General features: G+C 47.2%; 1 protein-coding gene across 2 annotated transcripts; it reads right to left on the reverse strand.

The window, feature by feature from the left end:
• Positions 1 to 6,219: 6,219 nt before the first annotated feature.
• On the reverse strand, positions 6,220 to 21,883 carry LOC140717057 (SLAM family member 9-like). Of its 2 annotated transcripts, XM_073030238.1 has the most exons (5): positions 21,718 to 21,879; positions 11,045 to 11,362; positions 8,290 to 8,577; positions 7,040 to 7,138; positions 6,220 to 6,455 (listed from the first exon to the last, which is right to left on the reverse strand). In XM_073030238.1, exons 1-5 carry the CDS (start codon positions 21,770 to 21,772, stop codon positions 6,406 to 6,408), a joined length of 810 nt encoding a protein of 269 aa, XP_072886339.1. In that variant the 5' UTR covers positions 21,773 to 21,879; the 3' UTR covers positions 6,220 to 6,405. The 2 variants fall into 2 exon arrangements, with proteins under 2 accessions (XP_072886339.1, XP_072886340.1); XM_073030239.1 differs by lacking the exon at positions 8,290 to 8,577 and having other exon boundaries at positions 21,718 to 21,883.
• Positions 21,884 to 23,517: the final 1,634 nt, after the last annotated feature.

A 23,517-nucleotide genomic window follows, 5' to 3' on the forward strand; every position in this document is an offset into this window, starting at 1 on the left:
GGAAAAAGCAGGTAGCTGGAGCTGAGTTTACTGACAGATCAACCATGATCTTATTGAATGGCAGGGCAGGCTCGATGGGCCGGATGGCCCACTCCTGCTCCAATTTCTGATGTTCTTATGTTCTAAAAAAAACAAAACTCGCTGACCCCCAAATCCCCCCTCCGCCACAGCAAAAAACAGCCACAGTAACAGTCCCCGGACCCCTCACTCACCAAAACAGCCACAGTAACAGTCCCCGGACCCCTCGCTTGCTAAAGCAGCCACAGTAACAGTCCCCAGACCCCTCACTCACTAAAACAGCCACAGTAACAATCCCCGGACCCCTCACTCACTAAAACAGCCACAGTAACAATCCCCGGACCCCTCACTCACTAAAACAGCCACAGTAACAGTCCCTGGACCCCTCACTCACTAAAACAGCCACAGTAACAGTCCCCAGACCCCTCACTCACTAAAACAGCCACAGTAACAGTCCCCGGACCCCTCACTCACTAAAACAGCCACAGTAACAGTCCCCGGACCCCTCACTCACCAAAACAGCCACAGTAACAGTCCCCGGACCCCTCACTCACTAAAACAGCCACAGTAACAGTCCCCGGACCCCTCACTCACTAAAACAGCCACAGTAACAGTCCCCGGACCCCTCACTCACTAAAACAGCCACAGTAACAGTCCCCGGACCCCTCACTCACCAAAACAGCCACAGTAACAGTCCCCGGACCCCTCACTCACTAAAACAGCCACAGTAACAGTCCCCGGACCCCTCACTCACTAAAACAGCCACAGTAACAGTCCCCGGACCCCTCACTCACCAAAACAGCCACAGTAACAGTCCCCGGACCCCTCACTCACTAAAACAGCCACAGTAACAGTCCCCGGACCCCTCACTCACTAAAACAGCCACAGTAACAGTCCCCGGACCCCTCTCTCACTAAAACAGCCACAGTAACAGTCCCCGGACCCCTCACTCACTAAAACAGCCACAGTAACAGTCCCCGGACCCCTTGCTCACTAAAACAGCCACAGTAACAGTTCCCGGACCCCTCGCTTGCTAAAACAGCCACAGTAACAGTCCCCGGACCCCTCGCTCGCTAAAACAGCCACAGTGACATTCCCCGGACACCTCACTCACTAAAACAGCCACAGTAACAGTTCCCGGACCCCTCGCTTGCTAAAACAGCCACAGTAACAGTCCCCGGACCCCTCACTCACTAAAACAGCCACAGTAACAGTCCCCGGACCCCTCACTCACTAAAACAGCCACAGTAACAGTCCCCGGACCCCTCACTCACTAAAACAGCCACAGTAACAGTCCCCGGACCCCTCACTCACTAAAACAGCCACAGTAACAGTCCCCGGACCCCTCGCTCGCTAAAACAGCCACAGTGACATTCCCCGGACCCCTTGCTCACTAAAACAGCCACAGTAACAGTCCCCGGACCCCTCACTCACTAAAACAGCCACAGTAACAGTCCCCGGACCCCTCACTCACTAAAACAGCCACAGTAACAGTCCCCGGACCCCTCACTCACTAAAACAGCCACAGTAACAGTCCCTGGACCCCTAACTCACTAAAACAGCCACAGTAACAGTTCCCGGACCCCTCACTCACTAAAACAGCCACAATAACAATCCCCGGACCCCTCACTCACCAAAACAGCCACAGTAACAGTCCCCGGACCCCTCACTCACTAAAACAGCCACAGTAACAGTCCCCAGACCCCTCACTCACTAAAACAGCCACAGTAACAATCCCCGGACCCCTCACTCACTAAAACAGCCACAGTAACAGTCCCCGGACCCCTCACTCACTAAAACAGCCACAGTAACAGTCCCCGGACCCCTCACTCACTAAAACAGCCACAGTAACAGTCCCCGGACCCCTCACTCACTAAAACAGCCACAGTAACAATCCCCGGACCCCACACTATCAGAAACAGCCAGAATAACAGTCCCCGGACCCCTCACTCGCAGAAACAAACAGCCACAGTAGTACCAAACCCCCAGCCTCTCTCTCATACAAAAATTAACAGATCACCCACCCACCATTCGTCCACAAGAAAGAAAAGACAGGAAAGTGAAGAAAACCAATATAATGTACAGTCAGAAATGACAGAAGGGGAACAGTGACGGAAGGTGTCACAAACCCTCCCAACAGAGAGAGCAGCAAAACCTCTCTAAAGCAGCCATTCCTCGAAGGGACTTGACAGCGGAGCGGCAAGCGCAGGCACTGAGCTCCTCCGGCAGATTCCAGCAGCTGCCCGTTTCTCTGCCCTACGACAACGAGGACTGACACGAGGCTGAGGAAAAGACCCTCAGTCGGCCCAGGAACATCGCAGCCATCTCGCCTCCATGTTGGCCTGCACGGTGGCAGTGTGGGTACGTAGCCGACTCAAGCGGGAAGCAGCGAGAGCACCAGGAGCCTTCAAACTCCTCCGGCCATGCGGCGAGGCACGGACCAAGGAGAGAGGTGCTTTCAACCTCGGAATCTGAGTATCCCGGTCGTGCGGTGAGAGGCCGGTCTGCGATTTTGCTGAATATTTCCAACATCTGCAGAATCTCTTGCGCGACAGAATGCAGAATGAAGTGTAACTGCTACAGAAACTACATGGGGTATTTAAATATTTGACTATTATCAGATTCGACATTTGTCAAACACCATTATCCAATGTATTGCATCTGAAGTCTACGAAAATCAACATCATGATGCTAAATTTAACATCTGATTGTATATTTAAAAGTTGTTTTGAAAGTCGTTTCCCACTTTACCAGAGACGGCTCACAGCTCATGCCTCTGATAGTTTGCTTTATTCCGATTTAGAGAGGTGTGGTATTTACAGAGAAAACGTGAAGACCAGCACAGACCCACCGCATTCAGCATACCTCGCAGTTCCTCGCTGATGCACCATCACTAACTCTAGGAGACTGGAAGTGAACGATAGGCTTTTATTAACAGCAAAAGGGAGCACGACAGCTCGAAGATTGAGGGAGGAGCAGAGCCCCAATCGCCTTTATACAGGGGTCTGTGGGAGGAGTCACAGGAGCAGTCAGCAGAGGGGTGTGTCCAGACAGGTATACATGGTTTACCACACCCACCATCCCTGCCCTCCGCTGCCTCACCTTCACCCTGGACTGACATCCCCATCAGGAAGGCGTAAGGCCTTTCCAGTTCTTTCTAAAACACAGGTCCAAATGGTTCTCCTCGACTAACACCCTCCTCCACTGGGCACTACCAGTGCTCACGGTCAACAGCGTCGTTTCCTTCCACTTCCTGGAGATCAAGTGCGCAGCCACGGACACTGGAATTGGCCCCAACTGTGGTTGCCTTTTCTTTGGCTATATGAATTTCCAAACCTACCCAGATATCGCTCCCAAACTCTTCCATTGATGACTGCACGGGTGACAATTCCTGCACCCATCTGGAACGCAATTTCATTAATGTCTAGACTAACTTCCACCCCCCCCCCCACCCTTCAAATTCCCCTGTTCTATTTCCGACACCATTCTCCCCTTTCTTGATCACTGCCTCCATCTCTGGAGACATTTCCTTCAAACTTACTGACTCAGACAACTACCTAGACCCCACATCCTCCCACCATGTCCCTTGTTCGGACTCCATTGCTTCGTCGCAGTTTCTGGATTTCAACTGTAGTTGAGATGAGGCCTTACACTGCAGGATGTCTGTGATCCTTCTTCGTGAAGAATTGCTCCGCCCCCCCCCCCCCCCACCAACACTCTGTCAGAGGCACCCTCACCCACATCTCCTCTCTTGTACATCTCAACTCACTTTCTCTCGACCAAGGCAGAAGTGGGAGGGAGTTCTTACATCCAACCAGCCCAGGTATGCAGCATGTCGCTTACCACTTGTGCCAACTGCAATGTGAATCCTACACTAACCTCACTTCCCCAATTCCCTGACATCTTGCTGATTTCCATATCAATCACTCCCTCCATGATTCTCCACCTCACTCATCTCTCCCCTCCCCAGACACTTTGTTCTATGATTGTAGGATGTGTAACAATAGTCCCTACACTCCTCCCTCCCTCATCACCTTCCCGATGAGGCAGACATTCACATGCCCCTCCTCTGACCTTGTCTGAAGCAGTCAGCTCCTCTGCGTTGGTGAGACCCAGCAGAGGCTGAGCGCTTGCAATCCAACCACCAGTGCTATCTGGAGCTCACAGATTTGAGCAATTTCAATTCCTGTCTCTGTTCCCATAATGACATGGATGTCCTTCGCCTCTTCCTCTGCCAGGATGAGGCCAAACACAACTGGCGAAACAAGACCTTGTATTCTGCCTGGCTAGTTTACAACCCAATGTAACCCCCCGGGTCGCCTCAGGCTCGCTCAGCTCGTTCTCGTCTAGGGGGAGCAGCCTTCGGCCCCGCCAAACTGGGTAATCAGCTGGTGTGGATGCTGTGTGATGTCCCCACCATGCCAAATAACAGACAGTACACCATATGCGATTAAATGAGTACAATTTATAAAGGTTACTATAACTAAGTGATTAATAATGATACAATATATATGGAAAAAAATAAAGAAAAGGCGCCAAACTTATCAAAGTCCAAACCACTTCGTGCACAACCGTTGGAGCTCAATTACTGAAGTCTTCTGGCCACCATTCGATCCCCTCCGAACTCCTCGACTTGCAGCTTAGGACCATCCGAAGTGGTCAACCAAGCACATCTAGCTTCATCTCCTCTCCTCGGGGTACCTCCTGGCCTCGGACCCCCCCCCCCCCTTGGGGTCCGTTCCTCGCCCAGTTTACAGCATCGTGTCCTCTCTCTCTCAGCCCGTCGCGCCAATCTCCCCAAAAGCCCGCCAACAATAGCTTACAGACTCAGAAGAAAGAACAACATTAATCCCAATTGGTTTACAAAGGAATACAATTCTCGTTATCAGTAAATTTTAACCCAAACAAGCTTCCAGCACTCTCTCGCAACAAACAAGCAGTCCTACTTTTAACAAAACAAAGAAGCCATTTTGATTACATACACAGTAACAAAGAAAAAAGCAGAAACCCCCTTTACACCAATGTCATGTACATGATTGAATTCTCCAATCTCAGATAAACTGCTCCCCCTCTGTTCCTTTTCTTTCTCCCACCTAATCTTCCCAGTTCCTCCCACACCCAGCATACACTCGCTGCCACCTATCAATCCATTTACTTCCCTCTTTCTCTTTCTCCATCTGCCCATCACCCACACACTTCTCCCACTAGGTCCCCACCCACTCTCTTCTCATCTGCTCTCCCCACCTCTCATCTCCCAGCCTTTTCACCATTTCACTTCTCCTCTCCTCCTTCTGCCTATCATCCAATAATCTGCATCCACATACCACCTCCTCCTCCCACTCTCTCTTTATACTGAACATTCTCCCTCTATCAGTCCGGTGAAGGGTCGTGACTCGAAATGTTGACGGTCTGTTTCCCTCCACAGATGCTGCCTGACCCGTCGAGTTCCTCCAGCAGATTGTCTGTCGCTGCAGATTCCAGCATCGGCAGATTCCTGTCTCTCCACAGATCGATCAGTGTTGCTTGGCAGCTGCTGGGATGTTGTGCCATCCTTTGGGAAAGGGTTTGCAGTTCCTGTTGTTTCTAAGAATGGTTCTTTTCCCAAAATAAATGGGCAGGCACAGGCTCCCCCCGGTCCTAATCCTGCATTGTTCTTCCCCTACTGGTTTCACTTCACAGTCCCTTTATCTCACCACCCTCAAATCCCACTCCTTTACTTGCCCTTCCTCTCTTTCCTACCATCTCCAAATCCACCCATTGGCCCAACTGCCCCACTCTGTCTCCCACCTGCCCCTGATCCCTGTCATCCTCTCACTGTGTCTCACCTGCTCTGCTCCAGGTCCCTGCATCTTATCACCTCATATCCCCTGTGCTTCCCAGACAAACCCACTCCTTTCCCTGCCTCCTGTCTTCCCTCACTCTGCCCACCCTCCCTGCTACCCCTCCCAGTATATTCTTCTCTCCCTCCCCTCCCTCCCTGACTTTCATGCTCTCCTTCTCTCGCCCCTTCGATCATTCCTAGTATCCTCACACCTCTCCCCATCCACACTCCATACCTTTCCCTCCTCTCAACTCTCCTGCCTCCTCTCCTTCCCTCTGTCCTTTCACATTCCTTCCTCCACTGTCCACCCCAACTGTCCCTCTGCCTTCCTCCCTCCGTACTCCATACCTCATCCCCTCTGCCTTCCTCCCTCCGTACTCCGTACCTCATCCCCTCTGCCTTCCAATCAACCTACCCACCCATCTGTGTGTCGTGGTGGGGGGGCAGAACAGGAGACAGGAAAGGTATGTAGGGAGAGGGAAGGAAGGGGAAGAGAGTAATGAGGAGGGAGGAGAGGAGAGGAAGAGGATGATGGGGATGGGGAGAAGGGAAGAGGTGACGGGGAGTCATTCAGCCTTGTGAAGTCTGGCTTCTGCTCCGGTGCCTGGGCGGGAGCCTGTGGGGTCAGAGGAGAGAGGTCAGTGCACCCTGTGAGGGGTCAGAGGTTTCAACTCCTTTCTCATCACAATAGGACCCCTCACTGAAGAGGGCAATGTCATGTGGTCTCTCTTGGCTTATCCGGAAGAAAACCGTCTCTCCCTTTCCCAGTCTCAGTGAAAAGTCTCAAGTGTCCACATCCCCCCTTGTGGTTTGTATCTCACATCGTCCTGGACTTCACATCTCCCCCTTCCCTGGTTTTATATCTTCCTCTTTAGGACTGCATATCTGCATGTTCCCAGTCTGCACATTCCACCCTCCCTGTCTTTATCCCACACCCCAGTTTCCTGTTATACTCGGTCAGATTAAACGAGGAGTGAAAGATAAAGAGTGCAGAGTCTGGGACAAGAGGGATTCAGAGAACCGAGGGGAGAAATTGAGAGACCTGGGACAGTTGAGGTGGATGGGAATCAGAGTCACAAGGTGGGTGGGACTGAGAGACCGAAAAGGGGATTTTAAACACCGGTCTGAATCCACCCCTCACTGTTGACACCACCCTTCAGAACAACAGATTCTCACTGGAAACACAAAAACAGTTCTCACTGATGATGTGCACGATGACTGTGACTGAGAGGAGAATCAGGAGCAGGACGGCAATGATTGTGGCCCTCAGCCAACATCCACTGAGACAGCTTCTCTCGGCTGGTGAAAGAGAGAGGATCACAAATTAGAGGGACGGTACCAGACCTTCTCCAGCCCCACACTCCCAACTTTAACAAACATCACATACCCATGGACATCAGTGTCTCATACTGGGCAGGGATTAAATACAAAGTAAAAATCTCTAAGTCCAATCATGCACTGCCAAGCTACAAGTTAGATACTGGATCACGCCAGTGTCTCATTACAGACAATTCTGGTCAGGGAAACACCACCTTCTCCTACTGAATGTCAGTAAGACTATGGAGCTGACTGTTGCCTTCAGGAGGAGGAAACCAAAGGTTCAATTGCCAGTTCACGTCAGAGGGTCAGAGGAGGCAAAGAACATCAACTTTAAAGTCCTTTGTGTTATAATTTCAGAGGCCAGTCCTGGGAGTAGCACGTAGGTGCATTTACGATGAAAGCATGGCAGCACCTCTACTTCCACAGGAGCTTGTGGAAATTCAGCTTGACATCTAAAACTTTAACAAACTTTTATGATGTGTAATGGAGAGTACGTTGACTGGCTGCATCGCAGCCTGCTATGGAAATACTAATGCCACTGATGGGGATATCTTAGTGCATATGATTCAGTCCATCATGGGTAAAGTCTTCCCACTATACAGCACATCTACACAGGGCACTGTTGCTGGAAAGCAGCACCCATTGTCAGGGATCGCCACACCCACTGTCATGGAAACTTCTTTCTGCTGCCATCAGGAAGAAGGTACAGGAGCCTGAGGACTCACACCACCAGGTTCAGGAACAGTTACTGTGCCTCAGCCACCAAGGCTCCTGAAACAAAGGGGGTAACTTCACTAAACTTCACTTGCCCCATCACTGAACAGTTCCCACAACCTATGGACTCACTGACAAGGACTCATATCAGGTTCTCGATATTTATTGCTTATTTATTGTTATTATTATTGCAGTTTTCATTTTGTATTTGCACAGTTTGTTCTCTTTTACACACTAGTTGAACACACAGTTGGTGCAATCTCTCGCTGACTCTATTACGGTTATTATTCTATTATGCATTTATTTAGAATGCTGCAAGACAATGAATCTCAGGGTTGTATATTGTGACATATTTGTACTTCCATAATAAATTTACTTTGAACATTGTAACTCCAATTCCTGCCCCAGACACTCACCAGAATTGTCCAGTTTACACACATCCCCCAACCAGATCTGAGCTGTGTCCACACTGATGGGGTTCCTGGCCTCACATCTGTACACAACAGCTCCGCTCTCTGTGGTGTGATGAACCTTCAGTGTCTCTCCGTGTCCCCAGAGGTGATGGGTTGTGTTGTTCACCACAGCTTCCCCTCCCCTCCACCATCTGAAGCTGGTGTTGTCACCAGAGGTCACAGAGCAGGTCAATGTGAGCTCACAGGTCCCAGTGAATTTCAGAACTGTGATGTTTGTTCCTGACACTGGTTCTGAGTTTGGATGAAGAGATGAAAGATGAGTAAAGGAGATCTTTATGGACACTTGATTCCCCCACTGTCTCTGACAGTCCCAAATATGGTTTAAGCCAATCCCAAATCATTTCCACCCACCTGTTTAACCCTTCCTTCAGCATTCAGTTCAGTCAGTTCCTGCTGGAGGAAGTTCCCATGTTTCTGTTCCCTCTTCCCCGACCACGTCCCGCACTTTTCCATAAGAAATCCCCAGAATCCTATTTATAGTTCTGTATCCCAGCAATTCTCTCCAGTTCACAACTATTGTCACTATGGTAACTGGTCCCAATGTCCCTTCAACACCTGAGTGAGTTCCATCCAGACCAGCCTGAATCTGGTCCAAGTACAGCAGCCCTGGGATAGTGATCAGCCCAGACCCCGACTGGGACTGTCTGCTGGTCCAGAGTGAAACTGGCACCGTTCACATCCTGGGTACACACCCTCTCCATCACAGAGCCACTCATTAACACACATGATCAGGGTGGAACCAGGAAGTTAATTCCAATCTGACGATGTGGCACATTCTGAGTGTGGAAACAAGAATCAGAATGGGGGGTCAGTCACAGAGACAGTGCTGGGATCTGGGGTGAAAGATTCACCCACACTGAAAGCAGAGACAGATTAATATGGCAATGGACAGCAAACCAATCAAAAGATTCTCAGACTGAACAAAGAAACAAAGGACCAGGCATTAAAATTGGAGGCAAATGTAAGGCACAGCTGATTAACAATGAACTAAGAATGAGCCTAATAGGAAGATGGGCAGGAAGGGGTTTGGCCTTCTCATCTCTGCCTCCCTCTGGTGGCCGGTTCGAGGTGTGACAGTTGGTTTCTGCAGAGCCCTCGACTGCCCACACCTGGAACCTTGAATGGGCAAATTGGGAAGGACACGAGCAAATGGACCAGGAGATCCCCTGAACAACACATCACCGCTTGCACATTGGGTGTCTGAAGTTCAGGAGTGTGAGGCTGAAGTGGAGTCAAAACTGGAGGAGACCCACAGACTGATACACAGACTCATCCCAGCCATAGAAAGGGAAAACAGCGCGGGTGCCCATAAACTGTCTTAGGAATCTGTTGCACGGTACTGTTCTGTGCAATACTCTCCACCCCAGGACCCCAGTGTAAAGGGACAGTTGTAGCGAGGACGAGACCTCAAGCCTCGAGCTTGCCTGTTGTTGCAGACCAGGTGAGAGATAAGGAATCACTCCAGCATGGTGTCTGTGGTTGGCCGGGCCTGGTCTTTCCCATTGTTACTCCCCGTCCGTGTCCACGTGGTGGAATGACAGGCTGGATGGCATGAGTCTGCACACTGCCGGGAGACGGTACCATCGATTTCCGGACATTGTCACTCAGGGGCTTCAACTATATATATGTTTTATTATTCCAGTCAGTATGCTTCTTTGCAAGCTAATTTAAGTTATGTTCCTTGCTATTTTGAATGCACATTGCTACTTCGAATTTGCTTTGTAATTTGAATGTTTTGTCCCATGGCCCCAGAGGAACTCTCTCTTCAGCTGTTTCTATGTATGGTTTGAATGGTAACTAATCTTGATTTGATTTGAAGGCAACACAAGTGAATCTGTAGATGCTGGAAATAAATAAAAACATTTTTTGAGGGGGAGGGGAGTGGAAGGTGCCAGGTGAAAAACCAATCAGAGGAAAGATCAAGGGGTGCGGAAGGGAAGCAGGGAGGGGATAGGCCGGAGAGGTGAAGAAGGAATGTAAGGGGAAAGCACTATGGGTAGTAGAAGAAGGCAGAATCATGAGAGGTGACAGGTACGGGAGGGGTTAACCAGGATTCCGTGAAACAAAGGACACACAGTGTCCTAATATCCTTCTGATTCAGCACCCTGGCTCTGAGATCATCGGTTTTATTCATAGAACATAGAATAGTACAGCACATTACAAGCCCTTCGGCCCACAATGTTGTGCCGACCCTCAAACCCTGCCTCCCATATAACCCCCCACCTTAAATTCCTCCATATACCTGTCTAGTATTCTCTTAAGACTGACCACCAGAGACTGCACGTTCACCAGCAAGACTGTCGGTATGGGAAGTTTAAAACCACGTTTCCTTATTCGCACTTATAATCCTGATATTCACTCGCGATTCCTCAGGGGCTTTTTTTTCCCGAGGGCACTTCCGACCACAGATTGTGTTTGTCTCTGTCGGTTTTAAGCAGCGATAGTTCGTTTAAATGCATTGAGACATCCTTGTTGATTGTACTGGCCTTGGAAGCAGTTGTGCTTTATCGCTGTAACAGGCTGAAACGGGAATATTTAATCGCATCTATTGAGAGTTCTGCTGCTACTCGAGTCGCCCCGGGGCGTGGTGGAGTGGGGTTCGGTAAACAGGGGAACACACAGGATCTGCCCTCACCCATTAATTAGGAGTGTTTCAGGAACTGGTGAAACCCGGGCCCCTCCGCGGTGTCTCACTCACCGTACACCTCCAGTCGCACTGTCGATTTATTTTCAGCTCCTGAACCTGCTGCAAAGATCACCTCATAATCACCGGAGTCATTTCTCTGTAGATCACGGATTTCCAGACTGAAGCTCCCGGGATGAAGAGTTATCCGTTGCTTGTACTCAGTACCGAAGTAGGTAACGCTCCCCTTCGAGTACTTCACTATCTTGGTTCTGGGTGATACCCGATTCCACTCAACCTCAGCAATGTCCGGTCTGTCTGGGATCCCAGACGGTAAGGAGACCGACTGTCCCCGAGTTCCGTTCACAGTGGTCGGGGAAGCCCCAGTCCCAGCTGAGGAGACAAGAGGAGACAGTCAGCAGATGAGCTCAGTGACTGGTGGAGGAATCAGAGCTGTGAGAATCACAGATAGAGCAACAGGCCATACGGCCCATCGTCTGTCTCCCAGCCCTGTGAGAGAGCTGGCCCACAGATCCTACATCACACAGTGAACCCGTGAGGGGTGGGGAACAGAGTGAAGACTCTCTGTAACCGGCCCTGAGGGAGAAAGTTACAGCCTGCAGCCAGGTTGGGGGGAGGGGGGTTCTGGGACATGAACATGTCAAATGGGACCCAATCCAGAAAATAGGGTGGGTGGAGATTGTTTGGGAATGGGTGAAAAACTGTGAGTGAACTCAGGATAAATTAAACAACAGTATGACTGGAGGGGTACGGTGAGGGAGACACCACAGAGGGGTCTGGCTTTCACCAGTTCCTGAAATACCCCTAATTAATGGGTGAGGGCAGATCCTGTGTATTTCCCTGTTTACTGAACCCCACTGACTGCCCGTGTCCAGAGCAGGGCTCACGGTCCCAGTGTAGTGAGTCTGAGTCAATGCCTGACTGAGAGTGCGAGTGGGTGGTGGGACAGAGGGGGCTTTGAGTGTATGTATCCTGTTCATTAAGATTATGGGGAATAAAGGGTTAAGCAGACAGATGGCTTTCTTTAGCTGAGACACACGGAGTATGAGATCGGGATGGGACGCTGGAACGTTGGCCAACCGCAGTTTGAACACAGTTCGACACTGAGACGAGTATGTTCACCACATCCCAGGACAGACTGGGTCACTCTTGGAGAGGGTGAAGGGGGAATTTAGGAAGCAGTTGCAGGGATTGGAACATTATCATTGAGAGGAAAGATCAGAGAGTCTGGGTTGTTTTTGCTTGGAACAGGGGATATCGAGCAGGAGGCAATGGAGGGTGTAAAATAACGAGGGGCCTGAGCAGAGTAAATGGGAAGGAGGGGTTTCTCTGAGCAGTGGGGTGGAGATTCACAGACACTGTGAATGATGAGTTGCAATGTTAAACAGGGACAGAATCATGATGAATACAGGACTGGAGGTGTTATATTTGAATGCACAGAGTACATGGAATAGGGTAGATGAACTTGCAACACAGTTAGAGATTGTCATGTATGGTGTTGAGGGCATCACTGAATCACAACTGAAATATTACAGGTGGGAGCTGATATCCCAGCACACATTGTGTTGAAAGGACAGGCTTTAGGCAGAGGGGGTGGGGGGGGGGGCTCTGTTGTTAAAAATTGAAATCAAGTCTGAAAGAGGTGGTATAGGATCAGAAAGTGTAGAATCATTTTGGGTAGAGCAAAGAAACTGCAAGGGTAGAAAGATCCTGATATACAGGCCTCCAAACAGCAGCAAAGATGTGAGCTACAGATTACCATGGGAGATGGAAAATGCACGTCAAAAGGGCAATGTTACAACAATCATGAGGAATTTCAATATGGGCTTTCATTGGGAAAATCAGGTTGGTGCTGGAACCCAAGAGGGGGAGTTTGTAGAATACCTACAATATGATTTTTTAGGGCAGTTTGTGGTTGAGTCCATTGGGGTATTCTGGATTGGACATTGTGCACTGAACCAGAATTGATAGAGAGTTTAAGGTAAAGAACTCCGTCAGGAGCAGTGATCATAATAAAATAGAATTCACCCGGCAATTTGAGAGGGAGAAGCTGAAGTCAGATGCATCAGTATTACAGTGGAGTAACGGGAATTACAGAGGCGTGAGAGAGGATCTGAGCAAAACTGATTGGAAGGGTCTCGAGCAGGGATGACAGCAGAGCAACAGTGGCTGGAGTTTCTGAGAGGAAATTGGAAGTTGTAGGATATATACATCCCAATGAAGAAATCTCCCAGAGGCTGTATGAGGCAATGGATTGAGCAATAGCTGATTGGCAGGAGGGAAAGATTGAGAATGAAGGGAGCCTTTTCTGGTAAGCATTTGATGTCAAGGGCGATCTTATTGAAACCTCTTGAATGGTGAAAAGTGTCAACAGGGAATATTTGGAGATGATATTTCCAGTGGTAGGGGAATCAAAGACCAGATGACACAGCCTTAGAATAGAAGCACAAAAATACAACTGCAGATGCTGTGGATTAAAGAATACATATACAACGCTGGAAGAACTCAGCAGGTCAGGCAACATCCGTGAGAAAAGAGTAGCTATTCTTTTCTCATGGATGCTGCCTGACCTGCTGAGTTCTTCCAGCATTGTGTACGTATTCTTAGAATAGAAGGATGTACATTTAGAAAGGAGGAAGTTCTTTAGCCAGAGAATGGTGAATCTGCAGAATTCATTCCTACAGGCAGCTGTGGAGGCCAAGTCATTGGGTATGTATAAGACAGAGGTTGATAGGTTCTTGATTAGTCCGGTCATGAAAGGTTATGTGGAGAATGCAAGAGATTGAGGTTGATGGGGAAATGGATCAGCTGTGATGAAGTCTTGGAGCATTCTCGACAATCCATCTAATCCCATTTCTTGCTGCTGGACCTCAGAAATTAAAGTCCTTGTGCAAAGGTTCTTAAATGTTTAGAGAGTTTTGGTTTGCACCACCCCCTCAGGCAGTGTGTTCCAGCTTTCAACCCTCCTCTTAGTGACAAGCTTTTTCCTATATGTCCCCTTTTACATGCCACAGTCCCAAGGAGAACAGGATTGCATAGAGGGTTAGACAGTTTAAAAGAAGCGTACGTGAGCAGTCGGCACATTACTGCATGCCCTGGACCCAAGGAGACACTGGATTGCATAGAGTGAGACAGACGTTAAAAGAAACAAGCAGGGTTAGTGGGCAGGTTTTGTGCACCGCAGTTCCCAAAGAGACATTGGATTGTGCATAATTCGGCTCTTTGGAAGGTCCAATAAAATTTGTTAGGTTTAAGTCGAACATCTATTATATGAGTGGGCCAGTGTTGGAGAAGGGAGTTGAGGCCTTGATTCATTAAGGTTTCAGTGATGAGAAGTGTAGGTACATTTAGAACAGTGGGGATACCAGTCGGGATGGTGGATTGCTTTTCTTGCAGGGTGGGTGAAGGCAGGCGGACTTCCAGTGTCCTTGGCAACAAGAGATGTAAAAAGTGCATCCAGCTTCAGCTTCGAACAGACCGTGTTAAGGAGTTGGAGCTGGAACTGGAAGAACTTTGGGTCATTCAGGATGCTGATGGGTAGAGAGACAGGACGTTCAGAGAGGTAGTTACACCCAAGGTGTATGATACATCTGAGTGGATGACCGTCAGGAATGGGACAAAAGGATAGGAGGCGAGTGCAGAGTCCCCCTGAGGCTGATCCCCTCACCAACAGGTGTTCCACTTTGGATACTTTGGAGAAGGGGTTTACCTGGCAGAGGAAAGCCACGGTGGTCAGGTCTCTGGCACTGAGTAGGGCTCTATGACTCAGAAGGAAGGGTGTCGAAGAGGCAAGCTACAGTGTTAGGGGCTTCATTGTTTAGAGGAACAGAAAGGAGGCTCTGTTGATGAGAACGAGGTTCCCCAATGGTTTTAACAATGCAAACATGAGGAAATCTGCAGATGCTGGAAATTCAAGCAACACACACAAAATGCTGGTGGAACACAGCAGGCCAGGCAACATCTATAAGAAGAAGTACAGTCGACGTTTCGGGCTGAGACCCTTCGTCAGGACGAACTGAAAGAAAAGATAGTAAGAGATTTGAAAGTGGGAGGGGGAGGGGGGGATCCAAAAATGATAGAGGACAGGACAGGTGGGATGAAGCCAAGAGCTGGAAAGTTGACTGGCAAAAGGAATACACAGCTGGAGAAGGGGAAGGATCATGGGACGGGAGACCTAGGGAGAAAGAAAGGGGGAGGGGAGCACCAGAGGGAGATGGAGAGCAGGCAAGGAGAGATTGTGAGAAGAGCAGAAGTCCCGCTGCGGCCTTCTATATATTGGTGTGACCAGACGCAGACTCGGAGACCATTTTGCTGAACACCTACGCTCTGTCCGCCAGAGAAAGCAGGACCTCCCAGTGGCCACACATTTCAATTCCACGTCACATTCCCATTCTGATATGTCTATCCATGGCCTTCTCTACTGTCAAGATGAAGCCATACTGAGGTTGGAGGAAGAACACCTTATATTCCGTCTGGGTAGCCTCCAAACTAATGGTATGAACATTGATTTCTTTAACTTCAGTTAATGGCCCTCCTCCCCTTCTTACCCCATCCTTTATTTATTTATTTATTGATTGATTGATTGATTATTTCCCCCCGTTTTTTCTCTCTTTTCTTCTTTCTGTCCTTCTCACAATCACTTCTTGCCTGTTCTCCATCTCCCTCTGGTGCTCCCCTCCACCTTTCTTTCTCCCTAGGCCTCCCGTCCCATGATCCTTTCCCTTCTCTAGATCTGTATCCCTTTTGCCAATCAACTTTCCAGCTCTTAGCTTCATCCCTCCCCCTCCTGTCTTCTCTAATAATTTTGGATTTCCCCCTCCCCCTCCTACTTTCAAATCTCTTGCTATCTTTTCTTTCAGTTATTCCTGACGAAGGGTCTTGGCCCAAAATGTCAACTGTATTCATCCTATAGATGCTGCCTGGCCTGCTGCATTCCACCAGCATTTTTTTGTGTTCCGCAATGGTTTGTTGCCTCCCGGTTGCCAGGGTCAGGGACGTCTCTCATCATGTCCACAGCATTCTTAAGTGGGAGGTTGAGCAGTCAGAGGTCATTGTCCATGTTGGTACCAATGACATTGGGTAGGAAGAGTGACATGTTTCTACAAAGTGAGTTCAGTTGCTAAGATAAAGGACCGGTTTTTGATCTCAGGATTGCTACCTGTGCCATGTGCCAGAAACAGGAAGATCAGACAGTTTAACACGTTGGAGGGCTTCAGAATTTGGGATCATTGGTTTCTCTTTCAAGAAAGATGAGACCTGTACATATGGGATGGTTTGGACTGAATCCAGAAGGAGGATTATTACTCTAGTGGGAGTGATCACCAGTGCTGCATGAGTTGGGGTTCAAACTAGTCTTGCAGGGGGATGGGGGCTAGACTGCCAGAGCAAAGAGTGGAATTGTGGTGGAGAAAGATGTGAAGCCTACATACAAAGTTAAGAATCAAAAGGACGAGCATGGTGGGACCAGTGTTCAGAGCTGCATATATTTCAATGCAAGGAGTATTTGGAAAAGGCAAATGAGCTTAGGGCATGAATCAGCATGTGGAATAATGACATCGTAGCCTTTACTGAGACTTGATTACAGGAGTGGCAGGAGTGACAGCTTAATGTTCTGGGGCTCCTTTGTTTCAGATGTGATGAAGTGGGAGTGATTATAGGGGGAGACATTTCTAGTCAGGGAAAATGTCACAACAGTACTCAGTCAGGGCAGATCGGCGATCTCATGCAGTGAATCTCTATGGGTAGAACTAAAGAATAAGAAAAGTATGACTATGTTAATGGCATTATATTATAGAGCACCCAACAGTCCTTGGGATATAGAGGAGTAAATCTGTAGAGATCACAGACAGTTGTAAGGAACACAAAGTTGTGATTGTGATTTGAAATTTCCACATATTGACTAGAGCTTCCATTTTCTAGAAGTGCTGGATGGAAAGGAGTTTCAAATGTGCTCAGGAAAGTTTCCTCAGTCAGTACATAGAATTCTCAACTAAAGAGTGTGACACTACAGACAGACATACTTTATTGATCCCGAGGGGAATTGGGTTTCGTTACAGTCGCACTAGATTTCGTTACTAGATTTTGGATTAGGGAGTGAAACAGGGCAGGTGACAGAAGTTTGTGCAGAGGAACACTTTGCATCTGGTAATCATATTGCCATTAGTTTCATGGTAATTATGGAAAAGGTAGGTCACAGGCTGAGATTCTAAATTGGAGAAAGGCCAATTTTGATGATATCAGTAAGAATGTGGCAACTGTGCATTGGGAGGGTTTGCTCACTGGCAAAGTGTACTTGGGAATTAGGAGGCCTTCAAAGGGGAAATTTAGAGAGTATAGAGTTTGTATGTTCCTATCAGATTAAAAGACAAGTATAACACATTTAGGGAAGTTTGCTTTGAAATATGTTGAGGCCCTGTTAAAGGAAAAGAAGGTGCAGGCAGACAGGAACAAATGAGGTACTTGAGGAGCATAACAATGCAAGGGATCATGAAAGAAGGAAATCAGGAGGGCTAAAAAAACAAGACATGAGGTTGCTTCAGCAGTCCAGGTGCCAGGAGAAGGAGAATTCTGAAGGATTCTACAGATAGATTAAGTGCAAAAGGCTAGCAAGTGACAAAATTGGTCCTCTGGGAGACCAGAGTGGTAATCAATGTGTGGAACTGAAAGAGATGGGGGTGAACTTCACTGAATTTTTTGCTTAAGCAATTTATTTGAGGAATGGTCACAGCATCTATTGATGTGAGGCAAGGTCATGGACACTCTACAGATTACAGTGGAGGACATCTTTGCTACCTTCAGAAAATTAGACTGGATAAGTTCCCAGGACATTACAACGTGTTCTGTCTTACCCTCTGAGAGGCAAGTGCAGAAACTGCAGAGGCCCCAGCAGAGGTAATTTAAACATCCTTAGACAGAGGATTGGAGTACAGCCCATGTTGTTCCGTTGTTTAAGAAAAAACTCTAAGAGCAAGCCAGGGAATTGTAGGCCAGTGAACCTGGAATCAGTAGTGGGGAAGTTATTGGAAGACACTGTATTCCAAGAGACCAGATATGTAAGTATTTGGATGAACTGGGACTGACTGGGGGTAGTGCACACAGCTTTGTGTATGGCAAGTCATGTCTAACCAAACTTGCAGAGTTTTGTGAGGAAGTTACCAGGAAAGTTGATGAAGGCAAGGCCATTGATGTCCACATAGACCTTAGCAAAGTACTTGACAAGGTCCCGCATGGGAGGTTGGTCAAAAAGGATGAGTCACTTGGCATTCAAGATGAGGTAGTAAATTGGATTAGAGATTGGCTTCACGAGAGAAGACAGAGAACTGTAGCAGATGGTTCCTCTCTGAGTGGAGGTCTGTGTCTCGTGATGGGCTGCAGGAATCAGTGCTGGGTCCATTGTCGTTTGTCTTCTACATCAACAATCTGAATGATAATGTGGTAAACTGGATCTCTATAGGTCATGGATTAAGTGTGAAAGCTGAAACATTTAAGGGGAACATGAGGAAAACTTCTTCACTCATTGTGTTGAGAGAGTGGAATGAGCTGACAGCAGAAGTGTTGGATGCAGAATCCATTTCAACATTTAAGAGTAATTTGAATAAGGACATGGACAGGAGGGGTTTGGAGGTCTATGGTCTATATGCAGGTTGATGGAACATAGCAGAATAAAGGTTTGGAACAGACTAGATGGACCAAAGGGCCTGTTTCTGTGTTGTAGAGGTCTATGACTGTATGACTCTATGACCCCCTAAAAACTTTTACCCTTAACATAAATACATGCCCTCTGCTTTCAGACGCCACTACTGTGGAGAGAAATATTCCTTCGGTCTCACATATTCTTATTAATTATCATTATTTATATGGCTACAATAAGGTTGTCAAGGTTGTCAAGCTGGAGTGGTAGTGGGGACAAGCTCCCACTTCCTAAAAGTGCTCCTCTTGGCATGCACCTCAAATAGCCTCTGACAACCAAGTTCACCTCCTGGCCTTCCCTTGTGGCTTAGCCTCTAAGCCCAGCGGAACTGTTTCTACTGATGGAAGAAGGGGTGAAGGCGGGTCCTGGCACATTAAAACCAGTGCTTCGGGTAGATGGAGCTCGTCAGCCTGGGAAGGCAGTCCATCTATCTATCATCGCGGACTTATGGAATTTGTTGCCACATACAGCTGTGGAGGCCCAATCATTGAGGGTTTTTAAGGAGGAGATTGAGAGGTATCTAATCAGTCAGGGTATCAAGGGATATGGGAAAAAAGCCAGAAATTGGAACTAGACGGGAGAATAGTTTAGCTCATGGTGGAGTGGCGGAGCAGACTCGATGGGCCGAATGGCCTGCTTCAGCTCCTCTGTCTTGTGATTTTGTGATCTAAGAGAGGGAAAACTCTGATTTCAAACCTCCGCTGCCTTGCGGCCATAGCCACTCATGGGAAAGGCTTCGGGAGTAAACCCTGAGGACAAATCCGGAGCTGGAGTCCCTAAGGCAGTCCAACGTTGTCTTCAACCTCGTTCTGGCAACTCCTGCGACATCACTGGTGCCAAGCTGTATCGGCCCTTGCCCTTCCCTTGGACAACATCGGTGGCATGGAGAGGGGAGACTTGCTGCTGGTCTTCCATATAACCTTGCCTAGACCTGCACCCTGGAAACCATTCCAGGTCTTGAGAGACTAACAGATGCTACCACGGCTACAATATCTCCCCATAGTCTTCTTCACTCCGAGGAAATCGTACCAGTATATAGTTCCCCTCATCACTGAAATCTTCCATCCAAATATCCAAGAATTTCTTCTGCATCCTTTCCAGTGCTATCACATCCTTCGAGGTTGCACACAATATGCCGAACTTGTACTACGTGTGTTTTGTAACGTTGCAACATAATGGTGTAACTCTTGTCTGTGTCCTACACAATGAAGGCAAGCAGGCCAAATCCACTCTCATCACCCTATCTGACTGCTGTCAAATTCGGCGATTCTTGGACTTGTACACCAAGAATCCTCTGTTCCTCTATAATACCGAGGGTCTTCCCATTCATGGTGAATGTCCTTCCCTGTTCAGTTCCCCAAAGCTATTATCACATCTTAATCAGGATTAGATTCTATCTGTCTTTGCCCACCTTAACAGTTGATCAACATCAACTTGTGAGGGAATCAACTGTTCCCCTCACCGTCAGCAATTTGGTGTCATCTCTGAACAACTCGTCAAACCCCCTACATTCACGATCCAGTTACATCAGACACAAGGATCTCAGCACTGATCTCTGTGGGACACGACTGGCTACAGTTCACAAACGCAACCCCCCACCATTGCCCTCTGCCTCCTAATTCAAAAGCTAATTTTAGATCCCAACACAACCACAAACTGTTCCTGCTGCTATCATCCAGGGAACGGTAGCACAGCATTAAAGCCAGGACCAACAGTCCCCGGGACAGCTTCTTCCACCAGGCCATCAGACTGATTAATTCATGCTGATACAATTGAATTTCTACACTATACTGACTGCCCTGTTGTACATACTATTTATTATAAAATTACTATAAATTGCACATTTTTACTCCTCATGTATGTGAAGGATGTAAGAAATAAAGTCAATCGAATTCAAATTGCCAACTCGCTCTGGATCCCGTGGACTCTGACCTTTCAGTCCACTCTCCCATTTCAAAGGTCTTACTTTAGACAACGTCACTTACGTCAACTACACTGTCTGAATCAATACATTTTGCTCCCCTTCAAAACATTCCATTAAATTCTACAGACAGAATCTTTCCTAATTAAGCCAGGTTGACACACTTTGAATAAATTCTCCCTCTCTAAGACATTAATCTCTTTTTTTTCAATAATTCCTTTACCATTGATGTTAGACTCTCAGGTTTATCACTGCTATCATTGAAGACAGGTATCACATTTATTATCCTCCCAATAATCTGCAGCTCATCTGTGACCAAAAACCCCAACAAATATTGAATTGAAATTAATCGACTTTATTACTTACATCCATCATATACCTGAGGAGTAAAAATCTTTACGTTATGTTTCTGTCTAAATGTGCAATTTATAGTAATTTATCATAAATAGTATGCAGAACAAGATACTCAATATAACATAGAAATACAATTGTGACTCGGGTCCTCAATGATCCTTCGGGCCCTTTTTACACACCTGTCTTCATAAATGACCTGAATAGTGGGAAGTTACCATCTATAGATGCACGGGGCTGTCTGCACCACACTCTACAGACTCCTGCGATTGAGGGAAGTACAGTTCTCATAACAGGCAGTAATGCTGCCAGTCAGGATGCTCTCAACTGTGCCCCTGTAGAAAGTTCTTAGGATTTGGGGGCCCACACCAAACTTCTTCAACCATCTGAGGTGAAAGAGGTCTAAGCTGCCAGATACTGTGTTATACAGTTTCACCAACAACCTCCCTGAAATCTGCTTCTACAAAAATCTCCTTAGTGAGTACAGATGACAAGTATCTATTGTAGATCTGACCCACGTCCTGTAGTTCTGTCTCTGTACAATTGCCACTTTGACTGCTGGAAGCAGTATAGACACAAGAAATTCTCTACACATGACCTCATTTGAAAAGCCTTCGACAACGTCCTCCCTCATTGCTGGAGCAATGGATTCCTAAATCCATGCTGCAGTATCATCTTCACTTATGAAACCTCCTTCCCTGTTTTGTTTGTTCAGGGGATAGAAAGAGAAGTGAAACACAATAACTTGCTCAGAATATAACTCACGGATGATGATGGAGAGAGTCAACCAGAAACAGCTGAACAGGGACACTGCATCCATCTTTCTTCAAGAACCGGTGGAGAGTGTTGCCAAACCTGGGTCTCAGAATGAGGAAGGGATGAATTCAATAGAGGAGGGGAGAGACGGCAAAATGAGACTTCACTTACTCAACGGGTTCTTCCTTCCCTACTGGTTTTGGATGTCAGTATGGGAGGAGATATGACCACAGTAAGAAAGCCACAGATCAGCATTGAGAAAATTTATTATAAATAACTTAGATGAGGAAGTGGAAGGGTGAGTTTGTAAGTTTGCAGATGATACAAAGATTGGTGATGTGACAAGTGGCAGATGGAGTTCAATCCGGAAAAGTGTGAAATTATCCATTTGGTAGGTGATAATTCAAGGCAGAATGGAAGGTCAATGGCCTGATCCTTACCATCCGTAAACCCTTCAAAGCTGCCATGTAAATTGATATGGTGGATATGAAGGTACATGATGTGTTGGCCTTGACTAATCAGGGAATTGAGTTCAAGTGCCGTTAGGTGATGTTACAGAACTACAATCTCTGGTCAGTCCTCACGTGGAGTATTGTGCTCAGTCCTTGTCACCTCATTATAGGGAGGATGTGAAAGCTTTAGAGAGGGTGCAGAGACTTAACAGGAAGCTGCCAGGATTACAGAACATGGTTTATCAAAAAACCTTAAGCAAAGCAGGACTTAATTTTAGAGCAAGGGAGGTTGAGAGGCGATTTGATAGAAATCTCTAATATAAAAGGGACATAAACAGAATGGATCGCCTGCACCTTTCTTCCCAGGGCACCAATGACTAATATGAAAGCACATACTTATAAAGTGAGTGAAGGAAAATATAGGAGGCATGTTAGAGGGAAGATTTTACACAGAGTGCATGGAAGTATTGCTATGGGAGCTGGTAGAGGCAGATACATTCAGGATATTTAAGAACTTTGTATCAACACATTGATGACAGTAAAATGGAGGGCTATGTGTGAGGGAAATGTTAGATTGATCTTGGAATTGGACATATGGTTGCCACAACATTGTGGGTCAAAGGGCCCATACTGTTCTGCACTGTTCTATGTTCAGTGAAAGAGTAGTTACAGTGATCCCAGATCCTAATACCTCAGCCCCAGAGCATTTTGCTTTAGTGGCACGAATGAGTTTCCTCTAACACCAGCATCTACTCCTCTCCTTCTACCAGCACTAAACAACACAAATGCTGTTCCTCTCGGGGAGATATCTGTAGTGACTGGTGTCTCAGTCCCTCTCTCACAGGGGTATTTGTACACTGACGGGTTTCTCTTGTTACGATTTAGTAACGTACCAGCAGCAAGAGATTATACACTGAGTCGGGTTTTAATGTTAAAACCACAATCTTTATTAGTATTTACTTATAATATAGTAATTTAAACAAGATAAACAAAAGTTAACAGTGTTGTGTGTGTGTGTGTGTTCCAAACTATCAAGCTTACGAACAGTTATTAAAGTCTGGAGATGGCAAGTTAATAAGATTCAGTAATCAACGGAATAAATTATGGGAGAGAGATTTGTAATCCACATAGAAGTACATAGAGAGAGGGCGATACGAAAATTTACAGGTTCCACGCTGGTAAAACGAAATAACAGTCGTCAAAGATCCTATCCGTCAACGAGATCTGAAATTCACTTAGAAATATCACCAGGTGACGGTCACAGGAATACCCTCCTCGAGTGGTCACCACACAACACCCCGATTCCAGGTAAGGGGCAACCAGTGATGCCACAGGATACTCCAACAAATCCACACAT

The sequence above is a fragment of the Hemitrygon akajei genome, chromosome 27, assembly GCF_048418815.1.
Source record: "Hemitrygon akajei chromosome 27, sHemAka1.3, whole genome shotgun sequence".
NCBI classification, from domain to species: Eukaryota; Metazoa; Chordata; class Chondrichthyes; order Myliobatiformes; family Dasyatidae; genus Hemitrygon; species Hemitrygon akajei.

Excerpts from the sequence above, each read along its gene's own strand:
- LOC140717057 (XM_073030238.1), bottom strand. The coding sequence starts at position 21,772 with ATGGATGCAGTGTCCCTGTTCAGCTGTTTCTGGTTGACTCTCTCCATC. Across the intron at positions 7,139-8,289 it reads GTGTAAACTGGACAATTCTG|CCGAGAGAAGCTGTCTCAGT; the intron begins GTGAGTGTCTGG and ends CTCTTTCACCAG. Across the intron at positions 6,456-7,039 it reads AGTCATCGTGCACATCATCA|GCTCCCGCCCAGGCACCGGA; the intron begins GTGAGAACTGTT and ends CTGACCCCACAG.